This window comes from Trifolium pratense, linkage group LG3, assembly GCF_020283565.1.
Source record: "Trifolium pratense cultivar HEN17-A07 linkage group LG3, ARS_RC_1.1, whole genome shotgun sequence".
NCBI classification, from domain to species: domain Eukaryota; kingdom Viridiplantae; phylum Streptophyta; class Magnoliopsida; order Fabales; family Fabaceae; genus Trifolium; species Trifolium pratense.
Window position 1 is genome coordinate 53,876,309 of NC_060061.1, and position 21,174 is coordinate 53,897,482.

Sequence of the window (21,174 nt, forward strand, 5' to 3'; positions counted from 1 at the left end):
TGACAACTTTGTTCGTCTTGTTGCATTGTATTGCAGGAGAGAGGGCAATGAATGACAATTAATTAGTTGGTTACGTTGCTAAAGGACAAGAAATGCTATATATTAATCTAATGCATGGTGAACGTGAAACATCAGGTGTGTTATTCAAACACAAATTTTGAGACACAAAATTAACACAACTTTCTTTCTACTTATAAGTACGTAAAACGAGGTATGCAAAAAATATTAAAAAAATCAAAAAAGTATATTTGTTGTATTTTTGTCAATAAATGTGTTTACGTATCATTTTGGGTGGGGCTTCAATGGTGTATTGAATGTAGATTCTTCGTAGTAAAATAATAATGAAGTTACACGTAGTTTTATATCTGGACTGTTGATATCAGATCAAACAGTTATAATTAAAAACTGTTTTTGTATTAAAATCATTCAAGCCGTTGATTTTAGATCAGACAGCTAATATTGATTATCGTGTGGTGCTGTAACAGCTGAAAATCTATTGCCATATCATATACATATGGGAAACGTGTGGTTGAAGGGAATAAATATGGCCGTGGTTCACGAAAAATAGCTTGATAATTTTAACTACTATAGTGAATGAATTTATATAGAATACTTTAGACTAGCAAATAAGTTAACAAAAATAAACTATAAGCTTGTATGAAATGAAAAGAAAAATACTTCCTTCGTCCTTAATATAATGAAGGATATTTTTAATCCATTTGCAATGTTTTTTTTTTAAATAGCAAAATTTATGAAAGCTTCCTTCAATACAAGGAGTATTTAAGGAGCTAGAAACAAAAGCAAAGGGGGTAGAACACCTAACAACGGAGGACAAAACGCTCTAAAAATAAAAGGACAATATAGTTAGAGAGGATTGAACCTACGACTTCCTGCATACTACCTAAATCCCGCACTATTAGACAAAACCTAGTGGCTTATCATATTATTTAGTATAGTTAAATTGAAATTGTGTTAATGACAATTTTGAGTAGATTCCTAAGGTTGAAAGATACAGGACATATGTCAAAGATGATCAAATCTCCTATATGACAAATGTAATAAACAGCAAATGAAAATCAATAAAATTTCAGAATAGAGCACACATTGTATACCATTACAAGATTTTTTATTTCAACTTCAAACCATTTATTATGTAATTGAGACTTACAGTTAAGCTAGAAATTTTAAGTCCAAAACATCATGAAGCTGAAGTTGTAAATTTCTGTATTAGTTACACATTGAAGAAAAAATTTATATCATGTATATGATTACTAGTTGTATGTGCGCGAAAAACAATTAATTACCAAATTTTCGACAACATGAGTTATCTAATCACATAGTTTTTCTTAAAATTGAAGTTCAGAGGATAGAATATTACTCCAAGAATACCAAAAACAACCAAATGAATCAGCCAAATGAAGTTCAGAGGATAGAATTTTTCTTAAAGTCATATTTCAAATTATTATATTTTAATTTTTTTAATAAATGTGAAATTAATTTTTTTGCTTATAATATGGGACAGAGGGATCGAGTATATAACTAAGGTTCACTTTAGTCAAAAAACTAAGGTTTACTTAGTCAAAAAAAAAAAAATTATTCACAAACAAAATTAAATGGTGTGAAACATCATATAAATAAAACTATGAATATAAAATTCATATCAAGTTATAAAGAAATTATAAAGTGCTAATACAACAATAATACAAATTTGAAGCTTGATTGAACTGAAGCATTATATGAGAAGCTTACATTAACTATGAGTGATTCTTTTTGTTACCCCAATCTTCATAATAATATTATCAGCGGCATGATAAACTTTGATTTGTAAAATTCATAGTGTATTAATTGTGAAATATATGAAACAAACATTTATGAAATTTGTGAAGCTCAAAGAAGTCATTTAACAAAATCTAAGTTGATATTAGACATACTAACCTAAAACAATATATAAAATCAAATGAATGATGAGAGAACAAAAACCTCAAAACAATAAATAAATGAAAGTAACAATAATTTCTCAAGCTCATATTCAAACAACCGCTAATTTACATGTAATTAAACAATAATCATATAACAAGTGCAAAACAAAAGTCATGAGCATAAATTAATTAGCATATAGATAGATTGGAGTTGATTCTCTTGCTCCCGTGACATAGCACCACATCTACATATCATAGAATTAAAAACAAGATGATATCAAACTCTCACCACAAACTTCTGCGGAGTTTCCAAACTTCGTATACTTGTAAGTACCATTTTTAAAATTGTAAACAATCAATTTATCTGTCCACTCTGTAGACTTCAACAACACTTGATTATCCCCAAAAATATTTAGTACTTTGATATTGTCGTAAGATATAGGAAGATCTTGCATGTAAGTAATAGCAAACAATTTAGTCCACGATTCGTGGTTTCCATATTCCTTCATAACCCAAACATCATTGCGAAAAACCAAACACAAACAATCCCGCAATACACCCAAGGCACCCAAGCGCAAATTATATACGTCTACCACTCGACAATCAGGCAAAAAAACTTCTTGATAAGACTCGTTCCTCAAATCAAAAGAAGCAATAAAATGTTGCCTTCTAGTAGGATACATTCTAGAAACTAACCAGTTAATTGTGCCACTCACAAATGTTCCTGACCGTTGTTGCACGGCAACACAACCAAAAGGGAACTCCTCAATGTTTTTCCAAAAATTTGTGCCCAAAGTATAAACCTTCCCATAAGTTTTTTTGGTAACCAAATGACCATGACTACGTAAAACAACCACTACCTTGTAATTATCAAGGACAGGATCGTTGCCGAAGCCATACATCATCATATTGTCATTTTTATAATCATGCTTTTTAAGATGGGGTAATTCCTTGAATTTTCTAATGGAAGGGTTCCACAATCGGAATAAGCCATCATAAATGTCAGCAAGACAGAGAATGCCATTGCAAGAGCCAATGAAGTGATCAAGATGTTTGGAATGATACTCGAGCAGTGCAACATTAGTGGATACGTCATTGAAAATAGAGTTGAGAATGTAGTTGTGTGATTGATTGGTGGAGGAGGTTAAGGTGTGGACCAGGCGCGTGGTTGAAAGGCGAAGATGCTTTTTGACAAATTTGGGACTGGAAATTAGAGATTTCCACGACTTGCAAACACATCGAAATTGAAGGAGAAATTTCACGGTTAGCCTACACAAAATTTCTACGATGAGATCGAAAGGAAGAGTGGGCAGTGACCGTGATGATGCTAGGGTTCCGGCAATAGTTTCATCTGTTAATAATGGACAAAACACGGCGTTATTGCCTTTGTTGTCCTCACAAACCATGTTAGCGAGGCAAGGGAGGTTAGGTTTTAGTAAGTGGGATTAGTTAGACCAGACGGTAGTGTATTTAACTATTTATACCTTTTTTTTTTTTAAACAAATCCTACACTTTCTATATATCTTTGATTTTTTATTATTTTTGGTCAAATATAGTTAGTGGCTAATAAATATTTTTAAAAAAGATAATTTCGGTAGAAATTTTCAAATATTATATTTATTTATTTTTTAGAAACTCTCTCAAACTCTAAAAGTCTAAAAAAAAATATTTAAGATATTTGAGAGTTTCTAAAAAAAATAATTATATTTGAGAGTTTTTTTAAAAAAAAATATAATATTCGAGAGTTTCTACAAAAAAAAAAAATTGAGATATTTGAAAGTTTCTACCAAAATTATTTTTTATCCCTCCGTACATCTACTTGGAACCATGGGCGATTATGCCGCCGGGAATGCTTGGGCTGCCCATCTTAATTTTTTTTTTGTAATAATAAGAAACAGAAGAAAAAAAAGTAAAAGAAAGAAACGCATCTCGTAAAGGTACCGTACGAGGCATATTTAGTCTCTTATGTTTATTTTAGGTTTCAATTTGGTCCCTTATATTTTAAAAGTTTCAAGTTTGACCCTTATGTTATTGATCTCAACATAAGTTGGTCGTTTTCGTTAAATTTTGAGTTAATTTTTCTAAAACCTTCACATAGTACTCTCCTAAGTGGTCTATGTACGCAAATTTAGGGGTGTTCGCGATGCGGTTTGGTTCGGTTGGTTTTTAAAAAGTCATCCAAACCAAACAAAACCAAACCAATGCGGTTAGGTTTGGTTCGGTTTGTGGGGTTTATCGCGATATAAAAAATATGACGATATTATCAAATTGTTACAAAATAATATTAGGAAATTTTAATTTATTTTAATTTTTATATGATATAATATGCATATACAGAAATTGCATATACAAAGAACTTATTTTTAATATCAACAGTATAGTCCTGGATCGCGTTAAATGATATGTTTTGATAGCTTATTGTTTTATGGATTCAATTTGGGTTGAGCTTGCTAAGTTGGACTAGGTAATAGGTTGATTGCTACTAGTTGATAGAGATAAGTTAAATATTGCGGTTTGGTTCGATTTTATAAAATGAAAATAACAAACCAAACCAAACTGGTTTAAACTAAATGCGGTTTTTTGCGGTTTCGGTTTGGATTGGTTCGATTTGCGGTTTTACTTTTGAATTGGTTCGGATACGATCACCCCTACGCAAATTCATTAGAAAAGTCGACGATTTAAACTAAAATTTGAGGAAAATGACCAACTTGAAACTTTTAAAAGATAAGAGACCAAATTGAAACCTAAAATAAACATAAGAGACCAAATATGCAATTAATTCTAATTTTTAACAACCTAAAACCTTCTCAATCTAGAATCTTTGTTTGATGACTTGATGTTGTTTTGAATTTTAAAATTTGTTAAGCTGTTTTGATTGTTAAGTGATTATATAAATAAGTTGTTTTGATTGTATAAATAAGTAGTTTAATATAATTATATACGTCGATGTGGATTCAATTTTGATTGTAGCCTCTTATTTAGTTGAGCCTTAATTATATTGGAAACATGGCTATATTATTGCTTGTTGTTTCTTGTTTAAAAAATCATTCCAAAACTAAATATTGAAAAACATGGTTTAAATATTTCTATATTCAAAATTTGGGTTGATAAAATTCCATCCAAAAATTTGGTCAGGCTCTCTAACAATCCTGGAGTCGCCACTGCTTGGAACCAAACATACTCTTTAGATAGATAAGTGGATGATCGGGGTCCGACCGGAGTTTTTTATTTTATTTTTTTGTCAAGTAGCCTAATGACTAAAATATCTTCTTTATTCTTCTATATATATTTTTTTTTCGAGAAATTCTTTATTTTATTTTGTTTTGAGAAAGTCTTTATTTATTTTATTGGAGAAAACTTAGATGCAATAGCATAGATACTGTTCAGATCAAGTTTGTTTCGGTGGTGCTAATTAATTAAGTCTGTGGATGTCGTTTGTGAGAATTGAGAAGGAGACAGAGGAAGAGGAAAACAGAGAAGTGACTAACTGTTACAAAGAGAAGCAACAACGATGACGGATTTTTGGTGTGGAACCGTACGGTATCAGTCAGAGAGATGACCTTTTTTTTAATAAAATCAAAAATAAAAAATGGGGTGGCAAGTGACTAACTGTTACAAGTCTAGCTTTTTTCTTTACATATCTTTTTTTCATGATTTACCAAGTTAAGATTTTACCAAACAACTTTAATATCAAGTTAAGATTTATCAAACAACTTTAATTTTAATTTAAAAACTATTATTTCAAACGGTAGCTTAATATTGTCAAATAGAGACTATGTATTTTTAATGACTTATATTTTTCATGAAATATGTTTAGAACAATGCTACATGGTACGACTGGCATGGCAACTCATAAAAACTTCACGACCTAGTCCTTTGTTGATAATATTTGTGCTTGTTGGCTTGTTTTGAGGTTTTTTTTTTTATCAATAGAAGTAAAAGTAATAAAAAAATTATTTATTGGGGGAAAAAGTTGTGATTTTTTTTGTACAAACTTCTAAAACATAATTTTTATTTACACAATATTTTGTTTTTGTTTTTAACTTTCTGGTTCTAAAAAAGGAGACCCGATAATTTAAAGCTCGGTCTTAAAGTAAATAAAGTCTGATCAAGAATTATTCTTATCATAAATTAAACTCGAGTTCTTTCGAATATTTGTCTTAGAGGAAACTCATTAACTACATGAGTCAAATTTCTTGGTTCATTTATACATAGACACCGAAAATCACATTCCTAATGTATAGTGGAGTGTTCAAGATTCAAATCTTGGCTCTGCATATAAAGTGTTATGTACATACCAACTGAACTAATTTCATGTGACATATTTATATTTATTAGAGACAAATATTTATTATTTTTTAAGCATAAGTAATAAATATTTTGTTTTTCACTTCCTGACAAAAATAAAACGCACATTATTCCTTACATTGTTGTCAAAGAATGACTAATTTGTCCTCATATGAAAATGTTAAGAACTAATTTAAGTTTTATTTTTGTTAATTAAGGAGTAAATTGTTACCATAAAAAATTTGTAGGATAAAAAAATTCAAAATGAGTCTTCACTATATTTTTATGAATGATAAATATTTATTTATCTTTTCACCACCCGGTCTCGTGTCACCACAAACCGAATTCACTTGTTCCCTTTTTTATTTTTATTTTTATTTTTTTAATTTTTTAAGTTTTGCGCCAGCTCATATATAATTCCCTAACCGTTTTTGTTTTTGGCGCCATCTAATTTTGCAACAAATATCACTCACAAGGAAACGGAGAGAAGAACTGAGAAGAAGCTTCAAGAATCAAATCTCAAACATGGCGAATACTGGCTCAGGCTCAGGCTCTGACATTAATCCACCGAGTACTTTTTAACTTCTATATTTGACTTTAAATCATCTTCGTATCTGTTTGTTACGCTTTTCGTTGAATATTTTCATATGATTTTTGTTTTATTTTGAATTTTGATTACTTGAATCATCTTCTTACTGGTATATTGAACTTTGAATCATAGTATTGATCTGTCTATTTTGTAGATTTTCATATGATTTTTGTTTTGTTTTGAATTTTGATTACTTGAATCATCTTCTTACTGGTATATTGAACTTTGAATCATAGTATTGATCTTTCTATTTTGTTCATTTTCATATAATTTTTGTTTTGTTTTGAATTTTGATTACTTAAATCATCTTACTGGTATATTGAACTTTGAATCATAGTATTGATCTGTCTATTTTGTTCATTTTCATATGATTTTTATATTTTCTTTTAATTTTGATTAGATGAATTGTAATTCTGCACAATGTTAAATCTACATGTGTTTATGTACAGTTTTATTTTGGTTATTATTTTCTGAACTTGCATATCTCATTTTGATTAGATGAATTGTAATTCTGCACAATGTTAAATTTACATGTGTTTATGTACAGTTTAATAATCAGTCTTATAGAACTTTGAATCATCTTATTGATCTCTCTACCTCAATTTAGTGATTATTAAATTTATACAGGTGTTTATGTACGGTTATTATTTTCTGAAATTGCATATCTCATTTTTTGTGTTCAAATAAATCATGGATTGTGATTTATTTGTGGTTGACTAAGACTTATCAGGTGAAGGAAAGGATGATGCTGTAAATGATGGTGAGAATGATGTTGAAGCACAAAATGTGGATGGTGAGAATGTTGTTGAGGCATTGAGTGATGATGGTGTGATGTTGCTGAGTCAGACCATAATGGATCAAATTGTGAATGATGCTCCAGATGATGGTGAGAACCGAGAACAGTTCAGATTCTGGCTTTGTGCAAATTATTCAATGCTATATGTTGTTTTACCATTTTGATATTCTTGTCTGCAGATCAAGAGCTTAGGGAAAGGTTAAGAGAATATGAGAGAGCTGTCTTTTCTGAGCTGGATGCTGTGGACAGTAAAAATTTACACTTACTCTTGATTTTTTTTGTTGTTGTTTAGTTATCGTGAGAGTGAGAGATTACCATAAGTCACTTTGTATAAATATCATACAGCCGTCTTACCTCCTGTTGATGATACCCTGCAAAATCTAGCCGAGATCAGGAAATCTCTGATTCTGAAGGTTTTTTCTAAATATTATTTAGTCTTTAATGATTTTTTTTTTTTTGAATTGATGATTATTATTTTGAGTTACTGTTAATTCATTTTTTTAGGGTATATCTCAACATACCAACAAGTGTCTAGAGACCATGGTCAAAGTTATTATGACTGAGTCTATAGATGTCTACAGATCCAATGAGCCTGATTGTTTTAAAGGCTACTATGTGGTTTATTTTGAAGGTTTGAAGAAATTATCGGATGAAATCATGAACAATCTGTAAGTGATCATATATCTCTTTATGGTTGCACCCAATTTAACTTAGTTAGCTAATTAGAGAGGAATAATTATTGTATGGTCAATATATAGTTAGACATGTCAGACCTATTTGCTTTTAGGGTAAGCACAAGTAATTTTATTTCTTTTCAATGATTTATCTCCCCTTTAAGTTTGATACAAAGATTAAAATGACCTAGTGGTTAAGTTTATGAATCATTAACCTATGTGGTACGGATCATTGACTCTATTTGATACACTTATTGAAGATGTTTCTTAGAGTTAGTCTTAGAGTCTATATATTAATTTAATTGATTTTTTTTTTTTTTTTGGGTTTTGTTGTAGTAGTTGTCTTGTAAGTTAATTGATTGTCTATTCATCTAATTATCTTCTTTTTTGTGTGTATCGTTTAATGTTTTCAATTTTTTACATTTTAATTAAAGATCATTAATTAAAATATTATTTGCAAAGGTCCAAACCACCAATCAGCAGGGACAGGTTAGCCCTGACTGCTTCTGTGACTGCTTTTGAGAGGAGACTTTCTGATAACAAGTATATACTCTTTTTTATTACTATGGTTTATTTTGATATTTTTCATAGTTTACTTTAATTAGATCATACAAATATTGATGTCAATGCGATCTTTGTAGTGTTGTGGATGCAACTATTTTGAAGAAGCTTCCCGATTTGCTCAATGCATTGACGAATGATGATATGGAAGGGTAAATTTTTATTATAACTGACCATCTAAATTGTGTGTGTGTGTATATATATATATATATATTAAATATTAAATATAAATATTGATTAAATATTCAATTTTACAGTTTAAAATGGAGTTTGGAGCGATTAGATGTTGACATTATTGAGTTGTATGTAATCCTCTCTTCTTATTTTCAGGTATATACTTCAAAATTTATTTATATTAGATTTTGATAATTTGAAGAAAAAAAAATGAAAATTTATATTTTTGTGTGAATATTTCTTTTAGATGTTGGAGAAGCTCAAGGCTTTCATGAAGTATGAAAGCAGAGTCATGGATGGTACAATTTAGGTGCCCAGGAAGTTGAAATGAAACATGACTAGGTGCACATTGTGATGTATCCATGTGACAAACCGCCATAGCTTCCACTTTATCTCTATTTTCACCAACTAATGAAACTCTATACACCCTATTCTCACTTTCTTGGCTATGAGTATGACAATAAAAAACAGCATAAGGGTAAGGTAAAGTGTGTCAAGCAACCATTTTGGGAGCTAGAATTTCATTTCAATTAGAATTTCTACTATAGTGGAATTTTGGAAAGTAACACTTGACTTGGTTTTGTGCAAAGTTGCATAACCTTGGATTTCAGATTTTGAACCAAAAATGTTTTTTGTAATAAATTCAAACATAGATTCTAATCATCTCTCTTAGGAAAATATATTTGCATTCTTTTCCCTACTTTCAAATCTTTCAAAGTGAAGAAAACCATTTATGAAGTATCAATGTTATGAGTCATATGATTATGATGATGATGGTTGTGTTGAATTTCCAATGATTTGTTTTGTGTTTCAGCCAATTCCCTAGCTTGGTCTCCATGAGAACACTGCAAAAGTGCAGTAACATAGTTAGAATAAACAGAGAAACAGAGTTTTAAGAGAAGTAATTAACTTAAAAGTTTAACATACCAGTAGGATTACTAGTAGATGAAGGAGGATCCAAGATATAGAATTTACTCCCATATTTCTACTTTAAATGGTTAAATTGTCACAAATGAGTAGAAATAGATCCAATTAGTACAGAATCCACTACTTATATTTATATTTATTTACAATAAGTGTAAGGCCTGCGGTACCCTTGATAATTTCGGCTATTTATTCAACAACCAATAAGAATAACTACATGTAAATTTGCATGTGGTATCCACAACTAACTTTTGACCAACTTTAACTTCTCATGCATATGACTTTTTTTTTTTTGAACGTTCATGCATATGACTTGTTTGAATTAATGCCCAAAATTATCAAAAGATAGTGTAGAAAATTTTTTAATCTACCAACTGTTTACAAAAATAAATTACTTGTTAATTGAAATTGGCAAGACAGATAATTTAGAGGTAGGTGAACTTCCCTTAACCAATACAATTGAATGCGAGTTAGTCAAATTTTCTCAAGATTTTTGAGGTATACGGAGGCGTGGGAGCAGTAGAATTAGTCGCTAAACATCTGTCATTTTTTTTTGTTACAATGAGGGTCTGAACCCGAGAAAAAGAAACTAAGAAACAATTACACGAGGGGTATTGATCCCCACTAAATCACCTAAAAACAACTCACTCAAGTACGACGGACAATTCTCACTAACAACGCTTGTTGATTCCATATCACACCCAATCTAGCTTATTTGATTCACGATAAGCATATGATGCATAACCACCTCCCAATCTAGCTCCATTAGCCGACGAATCTTCCAATCATGAAATTGAATGCAACTTTTATATGTAAGATATTTAAATAAGTTGTTGCCTCTGCATTTCAATGATTACTAAATATGTATGATGTATTAAGCTTTTTGAATAATTGTATTCCTGTCCAGAGAAGAGATTGCTAGGGAAACTTCTACTTATTTACCAAGATACAATGACCTTGAATAATCAATATACAAAATGTTGCCTCATGATCAGTCATGAGTATGATCTCTAATTCTCCTAATCCAATGACTTTATCCCTCACATCCTTTGACTACTAACAATTGTACTTCCTTTCCACCATGAAAGCACAATTGTGGCTGGTAGCAATCAGATAGTAACTCTTCTAGGGAAGCTCCTCATGAAGAGAACAAAGAATACCACGACGAGAACAAAGAATACCCCTCATGAAGAAAGGCACAAATATCAACCACAAGTAGGATAAAAAAACATATTTTTATTATCTACAAACTAGTCGATTAGTTACGATACAACCTATGTGCCATTTTTCCTAGTGAACTCCTTCTAACCTAATTTTTATCCCTCTGGAATTATTCGTTGATATTATCAAGTGTATAGACTTAACTCTCAATCATCTTGTCTTGATAATTTCAAAAGGAAAGTTCACACTAAGAACGACAAAGGTTTGGATCTGGAGGTGCAGAATTGATATCATATATATATCAGTTGAAACTAATTTCATATTAGAGATGGAAACTAATCATCTTCATCTTTAAACCATTTCTAACCAACTCAATGTGGATTACTTAAAATCCAACTCTGCGAAGAAAAATCACAGATAACTACAACACCTAGTGTTACAATACCCCTAACATTTAATTCGTACTAATGAAAGTTTCATATGGAATTAATTCATACTCTAAAGAACATGTACCTTAAATTTTGATTTCATTGAACAATAATGCCCGGCCCTAACATTTAAGTCAAGTTGCTTTCAGTGATTAACAAATTAAGCCGCCTTCACTCACTCTCTAAAAAAAGAGGAAACTAAATTAAACCTCTTTGGTTATAGAATGAAGTCACTAGGAAAAACCAAGCACAAAAAGCAAATCATAGACTTAAATAAAAGTGGCATACAAACCAATTTGTTACAGAATTTATGTATATAACTTGATATATTGAATATTAAAAGTCCAAATTTGTAGCAGAGGCAGAGCAATGGCTGTAAAGATGTTATGACAGGGAATGTGATATATTGTACAATAGTAGCAACTCTGAGATAGTAACTCTTCTTCTAGCTAAGCTAGGGAAGCTCCTAAATTTGTGATCTTAGAAATTCTATCTAAACTTAAACCATCTAAAGTAATGCATGATTGTGAACTATATAAAATTAAAAGAGTATAAAAACCTCAAATAAATAAATGAAAATAACTAATTTCTCAAGCTGCACATTCAAATGATCATTAATTAACAATGATTCATAATATAAAAAAATAAGCACGCACGGTGAAGAACATTCTGTCAATATTGATGACTGCAGGCAATAGCTGCCATTTGAACCCTCCTCAAATATGGTGATGTATAAACTTCCTTCCATTCTTTACCTTCCTTATAATTCTCAACAGCATCTGACATAGCAGGATAATCATCATTAGAGTTACCCCCAATCACACAGATGGAATCTTTGACAACTGCAGCACCAAAATTCCCCCTACCATGATGCATTGTTTTTTTCCTCCACCGTCCATTTTTCAAGACGAGGATCAAAGACTTCAACACTTGAAAGCCATTTGCTTCCATCAAAGCCGCCTAACACATACAATTTTTCATTTAGAACAACCATTGAATGACAGGCCCGATTTATTTTCATATTTTTTATTTTGGTCCAACCATGTATCCTAGGATCAAATCTTTCCACAGATTTTAAAGTGTAATTTCCATCATGTCCACCCGTAGCAAAAAGTTGCACCTTTGAGTTCCACTGCCGCAAGAGAAGATCTCTTTTCGTGCATTGGATTTGAGGGGATCCACTCCCCAATGTAAATATGGAGCAGCTCAACTTCTGAGAAGGACTCAACATATTGGCCACCTCCAACAGAAAATATTTTATCGCGCCAAGCAGCGACAGACAAGCGATGTTTCTTTTGTGTCATAGAAGGACACAAGGTCCAGTTGTCATAGATTGGGTCGTAAGATTCGACTGAGTCAAGCAAACTATAACCATTTTCACCACCGAAAACATAAATTCGACCATTCAACTCTGCAACTGAAGCATATGATCGGGGACAGTTCATAGGCTTGAGAGATTTTATCACATTCTGAGAAGTACAATACATATCCATGTCTGCTATAGTTGATACATTATATGTGCCGCCTATTAAAAACAATGAATCCCCGGCAGCAGTTGCTGTTTTATTCTTATTACTCATCATCCCTTGCTGGGTATTACACATATGAGTAGGGGTGTGCATGGTTTGAAAACCACACCACACCACACCTAATTTTTGGTTTTGGTTTAGATCCAAAACCATTTCATGACAAACCGGTTATTTTATAAAACCAATTTGGATATGGTTCATAACCAGTTTGAAACCAATTCATAACCGGTTTGTAATAAAAATCGGATTATTCACTTGAACCAATTTTAAACCGGTTTTTTTTACTCAAACCAATTTTAAACCGTTTTTTTTACTCAAACCAATTTTAAAACTTTTTTTTTTACTCAAATTAATTTTAAAACTGATTTTTTTAAGAAAAAAGTTTATACTTCTTTGCATTTCTCAGTTTCTTCATAGGCTCTTTCATACTTCCAACCCAAGCACCTGATGGCAGTCAAGTCACAATATAATTAAGCACTAATTTTATACAAATCACTATTGTACATCTAATTACCATGAAGCTCACAAGACAATAGCTTCACAGCATTTGCATCATCTAATTAAACACTAATTCCAAAACAAATAGCTTCACAGCAAAACACCAATACCATGAAGCTCACAAGACAATAGCTAAGTACACTACTGACTACACCAGTTCAATTATGCAGAAGGACTTAAGCAGCATTATTACAATGAAACTCACTAGACAATATCTATGCAAAGTTGCAAACTAATCTGTTACTGAAGGACAGCGAACAATACCAGAATTAAGCACTAATTTTCAATTATGCAGCTCACAAGACAATAGCTAAGTACACTACTGACTACACCAGTTCAATTATGCAGAAGGACATAGGCAGCATTATTACAATGAAACTCACTAGACAATATCTATGCAAACTAATCTGTCACAATAATTATAACTGCCTAATTCAACTCATCATACTCATTCAACTCCATCAACGAAAAATGCACACAATGCCAGAACACAAACTGATTGTATATTGAATAACAAAGAGAAACAAAGAGAAACAACTAAGAAGAAGATTTGGAGAATTGAATAACAAACTTTTTATGAGAAGAATGATTAAAAGAAAAGGAGTCAATTTTATTAATCACAAAAGGGGTTTATATACAACAAGTGGTGGGCTAGTTGTTACTTGGACTCCAAGTTATTCAACCTCCCTTTTATCATAACTAATCTAACAACCAAAACAGAAAAGTGTAACAAACTACAACTAACTATGAAAACAGAAAAATAACTGCCATAACAGAAATTCAAAAGAGCTGGTGTAGTGACAGTTGGCTGAGCCAGCTTGCCTGCAGTGTGCGTGCCTTGCCTGCAATCCTGCGCGCGCGCCTGTCTGCTTACCAGCTGCTGAGCCTGCCAAGCCTGCAGCTGTGCTTGTGAACCAAGCCAATTGCTTCTTGCTGCGCCAACAGTTGAAATAGTTTTGAATTAAAACCAATACTCCTCCTTAATTCAAACTGTCAAAGCTAACAACTCCCATTTCTCTTCTGAGCTTGAGAAATTGATCCCTCTTCACTGCCTTAGTCAAAATATCAGCTTGTTGATTGTTGGTAGAACAATACTCCAGTTTCAATTTTCCTTTATTCACTTGGTCTCTAAGATAATGAAACCTAGTTTCAATATGTTTGCTCTTGCCATGACTGACTGGATTCTTGGCAAGGTTAATTGCTGATTTGTTGTCAAGCTTTAACACAACAGTAATGTTGTCAATTATGTTCATCTCACTGAGTAGTGATTGCAGCCAATTTGCTTGACAAGCAGCCATAGATCCTGCTACATATTCAGCCTCACAGCTTGAGAGAGCTATGACTGACTGCTTCTTAGAACACCATGATACTGGTGCATTTTGAAATTTGAATATGTATCCACTTGTGCTCTTTCTCTCAACTTTATCTCCACACCAATCTGCATCAGAGAAACCAACCAATTCCAATTTTGTGCTGTCATTAGAATATGGAAATAGAACACCATAGTGGACTGTGCCATTGATGTATCTCAGAATTCTTTTTGCAGCTAAGAAGTGAGATTTCAAAGGCTTGCTCATAAACCTGCTTACATAACCAACTGCATAGTTAATATCTGGTCTTGTTTGACACAAATATCTTAATGAACCTATCAATTGTCTGAACATGGTTGGATCCACTGTATCACCAATTCCATCTTCTTCATTCTTCAGTTTTGTGTCTGCAGGTGTAATAGATGAATTGCACTCAAGCATCTCAAATTTCTTTAAGATTTCACTAGCATATTTTGCTTGATGCAACACCATTCCTTTAGGAGTATCTAACAGTTCCATTCCTAAGAAGTATGTTAGTTTTCCCAAATCTGTCATTTCAAATTCATTCTTCATTTGAGATTTGAAATTTTCAATATCTATTGGTGAGCTACCTGTCACTAACAGATCATCAACATACAAACATATGATCACCATATGATTGTCATTACTGCATTTCATATAAACTCCATACTCAACACTGCATTTTTTGAAACCTTGCATAGCAAGAAAGCTGTCAATTCTCTTGTTCCATGCTCTAGGGGCCTGTTTTAAACCATACAGTGCTTTATGTAGTTTAAGTACTTTATCTCCTTTACCCTTTAATTCAAATCCTGGAGGTTGCTTCACATAAACATCTTCCTCTAAGGGTCCATTTAAAAATGCTGATTTCACATCTAAATGGAATAAGGGCCATCTTCTACTACATGCTAAGGCAATCACTAACCTGATAGTTTCATGTCTTGCAACTGGTGAGAATACTTCATCATAGTCTAGACCTTGCTTCTGCAGAAATCCTTTGGCCACAAGCCTTGCTTTGTGCTTTATTACTTTACCCTCAGGATTTTGCTTGGCTTTGTACACCCATTTGACATCAATTGCTTTCTTGTCTGCTGGTAGCATGCACAATTCCCATGTCTTGTTCTTCTCAATAGACTTCAACTCTTCATTCATTGCTTCTAACCAAACCTTACTCTTTAATGCATCACTCACATTAATAGGTTCAGTATTTGCAAGCATTGCATAATGAACAATATCACCTTCACTGTTGACTGCATTGTCTTGCAGCATCTCACAATCAGCCAATCTTCTAGGTAATTGAGTTTGTCTCTGAGGTCTTGGTGGCAAATTTGCATCCTCATCATCACTTGATGTGTGCATCTCCTCATCACTGATAGCTCCTTGGTTTTGATTGACAAATGTGACAGGTTCATTGTTGACATTTAATCCATCATCTAAGTCCACTGCATAAGTTTTCTTAGATGAAGATTTCTGCTTCCAATCCCAATTTTCATCTTCTAAGACTTTCACATCTCTGCTGATTTCAACTTTGTTAGTGATAGGATTGTATAGCCTATAAGCACCAGTTCTGTGATATCCTACAAATATCATAGCTTCACTTTTGTCATCGAGTTTCTTTCTTCTTGCATCAGGCACATGCTTGTAACATAGGGAGCCAAATACTTTCAAATGTGCCACACTTGGTTTACTCTTTGACCATACCTCTTCTGGAACCTTCTCATTTAATCTCTTAGTTGGACATCTATTGAGTAGATACACTGCAGTAGACACTGCTTCAGCCCAGAATCTCTTGGGTAATTGCTTCTGCTTGACCATGCTCCTTGCCATATTGAGTATACTTCTATTTCTCCTCTCTGCAAGACCATTGTGTTGAGGAGTGTATGGTGCTGTAACTTCATGAATTATACCCTGCTCTGTACAGAAATTCTCAAATTCTGTGGATGTATACTCACCTCCACCATCAGTTCTCAACACTTTAATTGACTTGCCACTTTGCTTCTCAACCAGTGCTTTGAACTTCTTGAACACATCAAAGGCATCACTCTTAGCCTTAATGTGATACAACCAAGTCATTCTAGAGAATTCATCTACAAATGTAATAAAGTATTTGTTTCCACCAGTAGATAACACATCTATAGGTCCACAAATATCTGAATGTACAATATTCAACACATCACTGGATCTCATTGGTAGATAATTTTTGAATGAATCTCTTGGTTGTTTTCCCAATAAGCAAGTAGTACAAGTTTCTACAGGAGCTATAACACTAGGTAGACCTAACACCATATTCTTTGAATTCAATTTTGACAAACTTTTGAAATTCAAATGTCCATACCTCTTGTGCCATAGTTCACTGTCATTGCTCTTAGTAGTTGCAGTCAAACATTCATACTCAATGGCTCTCAATTGTGTCTTGAATGTTCTATTCTTGCTCTGTGCTGACTTTAGGATCAGATTTCTCTTTGAATCAAGCAGCTGCAATGCTCCATCTTCCAAATAAACTTTGAATCCTTTGTCAAGTAATTGACCAACACTCATCAAATTACACTTCATGCTGGGCACATATAGAACATTTTCAATGACACACTTCTTGCCATTCTTCCTTTGAATAACCACATTGCCAATTCCCTTTGCATCAATGGAATTGCTATCTGCCAGTTTGATCTTTGTATTGACACATTTATCAAAATCAGTCAAGATGTTTCTGTTGCCTGTCATATGATTTGAACACCCTGTATCAAAATACCACTCCATTGATCCTGCAATTTCATCAGTGATTGTCACCATGAAGCTTACATCATCATCATCTGAGTCTGTGTTCTCTGCAACATTTGCCTCTTCATCACCTTGCTGAGTTTTGTTCTTCTTTGATTCCATACACTGATTTGCATAGTGACCAAACTTTGAGCAATTGTAACATTGTATGTGGCTCTTGTCTGTAGTTTTCTTCTTGAATTGTTTCTTTTGTTTCCCTCCTCCTCCATTAGAGGATTCAGGCTTATCTTCATCATTGTCCTTGTCTTTCTTGAACTCTTTCTTTTTCTTTTGCCAATTCTTTTTGTTATTCTGAAATTTCTTGAATTTGGCTAAAAGAACTTGCTCATCATCTTTGCCATGGTCTCTCTCACCATGCTTCATCTCATGAGCTTCAAGAGTACTCTGCAGATCTTCAATCTTTACTTCACTTAGGTCTTTTGTCTCTTCAATTGTCACCACAATGTGATCAAATTTTGAAGTTAAAGTCCTAAGTACCTTTTCAACCTTTTCTTGTTCTTCAAGAGTATTACCACAATTCTTCATCTGATTAGTGAGAGTCACTAATCTTGTGAAGTAATCTGCAACCTTTTCATCGTTCTTCATCTGTAACAGTTCATATTGCCTCTTTAATGCTTGTAATTTTACCTTCTTTACCTTAGCATCACCACCATAGCTTTTTTGCAGAATATCCCAAGCACCTTTGGAAGTTTCAGCATCTGCAATTTTCTCAAACACCTTCGAATCTACACATTGATGAATGAGAAATAGAGCTTTGTTGTCTTTCTTCGTTGCTTCTCTGAAAGTTGTTCTTTGTTCTTCAGTTGCATTGGCTGGGAGTGGAGCAATCTCTGCATTCACTTGTTCAAATACCTCTTGAAAAGTGAAAATCACCTTCATTTGCTTAACCCACAAATCCCAATTCTTTCCATCAAAAACTGGTAAGTTTGCATGGAAATTATTGTTTCCAGCCATGGTTGAATACACCTTCAACCTATGAATCTTTCAACACCAGAAAGATTGTAAAGAAAAGATCAAGTCTTGATCAATCTTGATCAAGGTCCCTTGAATCGTACAATGCTCTAGATACCACTTTGTTGGAGATATTCCAAACAAAGAGAAACAACTAAGAAGAAGATTTGGAGAATTGAATAACAAACTTTTTATGAGAAGAATGATTAAAAGAAAAGGAGTCAATTTTATTAATCACAAAAGGGGTTTATATACAACAAGTGGTGGGCTAGTTGTTACTTGGACTCCAAGTTATTCAACCTCCCTCTTATCATAACTAATCTAACAACCAAAACAGAAAAGTGTAACAAACTACAACTAACTATGAAAACAGAAAAATAACTGCCATAACAGAAATTCAAAAGAGCTGGTGTAGTGACAGTTGGCTGAGCCAGCTTGCCTGCAGTGTGCGTGCCTTGCCTGCAATCCTGCGCGCGCGCCTGTCTGCTTACCAGCTGCTGAGCCTGCCAAGCCTGCAGCTGTGCTTGTGAACCAAGCCAATTGCTTCTTGCTGCGCCAACAGTTGAAATAGTTTTGAATTAAAACCAATATTCCTGAACATATAAACCAGCAAAAGGAAACACTGAAAAACTTTTCCATGAATCGGTACCCAAAGTATGAACCTTCACTTCATGGTGGCTAAAATAATTATCAGTATATTCAGCATTATCTTCAACATTATCGGATGGAAGTAAAACCACCACAACCTTGTAATTATCACTAATTGGATCATATCCAAATCCACGCATCCCCAACTGGTAACTTTGTGGTTTTCTAACACGTGGCAATTCTTTAAATTTTCTAATGGAAGGGTTCCACAATCGAACCAGAAATAAGTCACCACCATCTTCTTCTTCTCCGAGACAAAGGACGCCATTGCAAGAACCAAGGAAGCGAACATAACCTTTCAAAGGAAGATGTATCTGTGCGATCGAGACGGAGGAGTTGAGTGAGTAAGACTTGAGGACGAGTTTTGGACAGTAGTAATTGCGGCCTATGCCATGCAGGCTGTATGTGGTTGAAAGAGCAAGATGCTTTTTGGCGAATTTAGGATCGGAGATTAGAGATTTCCACGATTTGCAGACACATCTTAGTTGAAGGAGTTGCTTCACCGGTAACCTACTTAGTATTTCAATAATGAGATCGAAAGGAAGAGTGGGAAGTGACGACGGTGATGTTAGGGTTCCGATTAAATTCCGTCTATTGGTTGAGATGTTTTTTTTGTTTATAATGGAGATGCCGATGGAACATAGAATCTTTAACATATTAATCAAACCCCTCACCATTAAACTAAACTTAGTAGCTTGTCTTTTAGCTGAGTTTGTTTCTTCGGTCAGTGATGGAGAACAAACGTCGAAGTCGTCAAAAAGCTGAATTTGAATCCTTTTCATTGGAAAATTTTCTAAAATTTTTAACTCTGTAAAGTGTAACTAGCGCCGACGGCAATTTTATGCATGCATGGGGTAAGCATATCACTTTGGATTTTATTTGATAATTTGGTTTTCGATATTTTTTTTTTTAATAGAAGATTTGGTTAAATAAACATACAAGAATAGAAACCTTACCCAAAAAAAAAAAAATACAAGAATTGAAATTGCCCTTCATGGTAAGTGGTAACAATCCGAAGAGAAATACTTGCATGGACCATTAATATTTGGTCACAATTTGGTCACACTCACAAAATTGAGAAAAAGGTACAAAAAAAAAATTAAATAATATGTATGTTTTGTTATGTGTGTGTGACCAAATGAGACCAAGACCATACAAGTATTTCAACAATCCGAAATTAACAACAACCAAAAAAAAAATCATTGTATTTTTTTTCGGAAATAATAAACTATTTTTATTATCTACTTCTAAATTCTAATGGTTGACGCTTGGGGGGGTCAGTAAATTGATTATTTTAGTATCAATAAAATTGATTATTATTAAATTTACTAATTTGTCCTTATCAGATTTAATAATATTTTAAATTTGTATCTTTCATTGTAAGTTTAGTCTATTAATAAATATATGCATAAATATAGGAAAAGTGATTATTATCAAGTTTACTAATTTTTCCTTACCAGATTTAATAATATTTTAAATTTGTATCTTTCATTGTAAGTTTAGTCTATTAATAAATATATGCATAAATATAGGAAAAGAACAATAAAAAAAATAATATATATGCATAAAATAGGAAGAAAAAAAGAGTAGAAATATGAATCTAAGCCTAAAAATAGGAAAAAAAATACAATAAAAAGATTACCGGAAATCACTTATATTTGAAGGATGCAACGACACTTATATTTGAAGCTTGGAATGAACTTGACCTTACTTGAACATCACTGGACATAAGCTAAATTACAAAGGACAACTCTACTTTGGCTTTGGTTATTGCAATTTCTTCATACCTATGTTGTTGTTTCCTTTGTGCAGTTTCTGGACTTAGAGTAATTGTTTTTCATCTTTTATCTTTTATATTATAAGCTTGTATACACAAGTAAACTCTAAACCCTAATTTGTTTTCCTGTTTTCCCTCCATTTTATCTTACAATT

The 21,174-nt window shown here is 32.8% G+C and overlaps 1 protein-coding gene across 1 annotated transcript; it reads right to left on the reverse strand.

Moving 5' to 3' along the window:
- Nucleotides 1–2,179: 2,179 nt before the first annotated feature.
- LOC123915418 (F-box/kelch-repeat protein At3g23880-like) lies at nt 2,180–20,024 on the reverse strand. Its single transcript, XM_045966532.1, has 3 exons — nt 19,660–20,024; nt 19,311–19,464; nt 2,180–2,722 (listed from the first exon to the last, which is right to left on the reverse strand). The coding sequence occupies exons 1-3, from the start codon at nt 20,022–20,024 to the stop codon at nt 2,180–2,182; spliced, it is 1,062 nt and encodes a 353-aa protein (XP_045822488.1).
- Between the last annotated feature and the right edge of the window lie 1,150 nt (nt 20,025–21,174).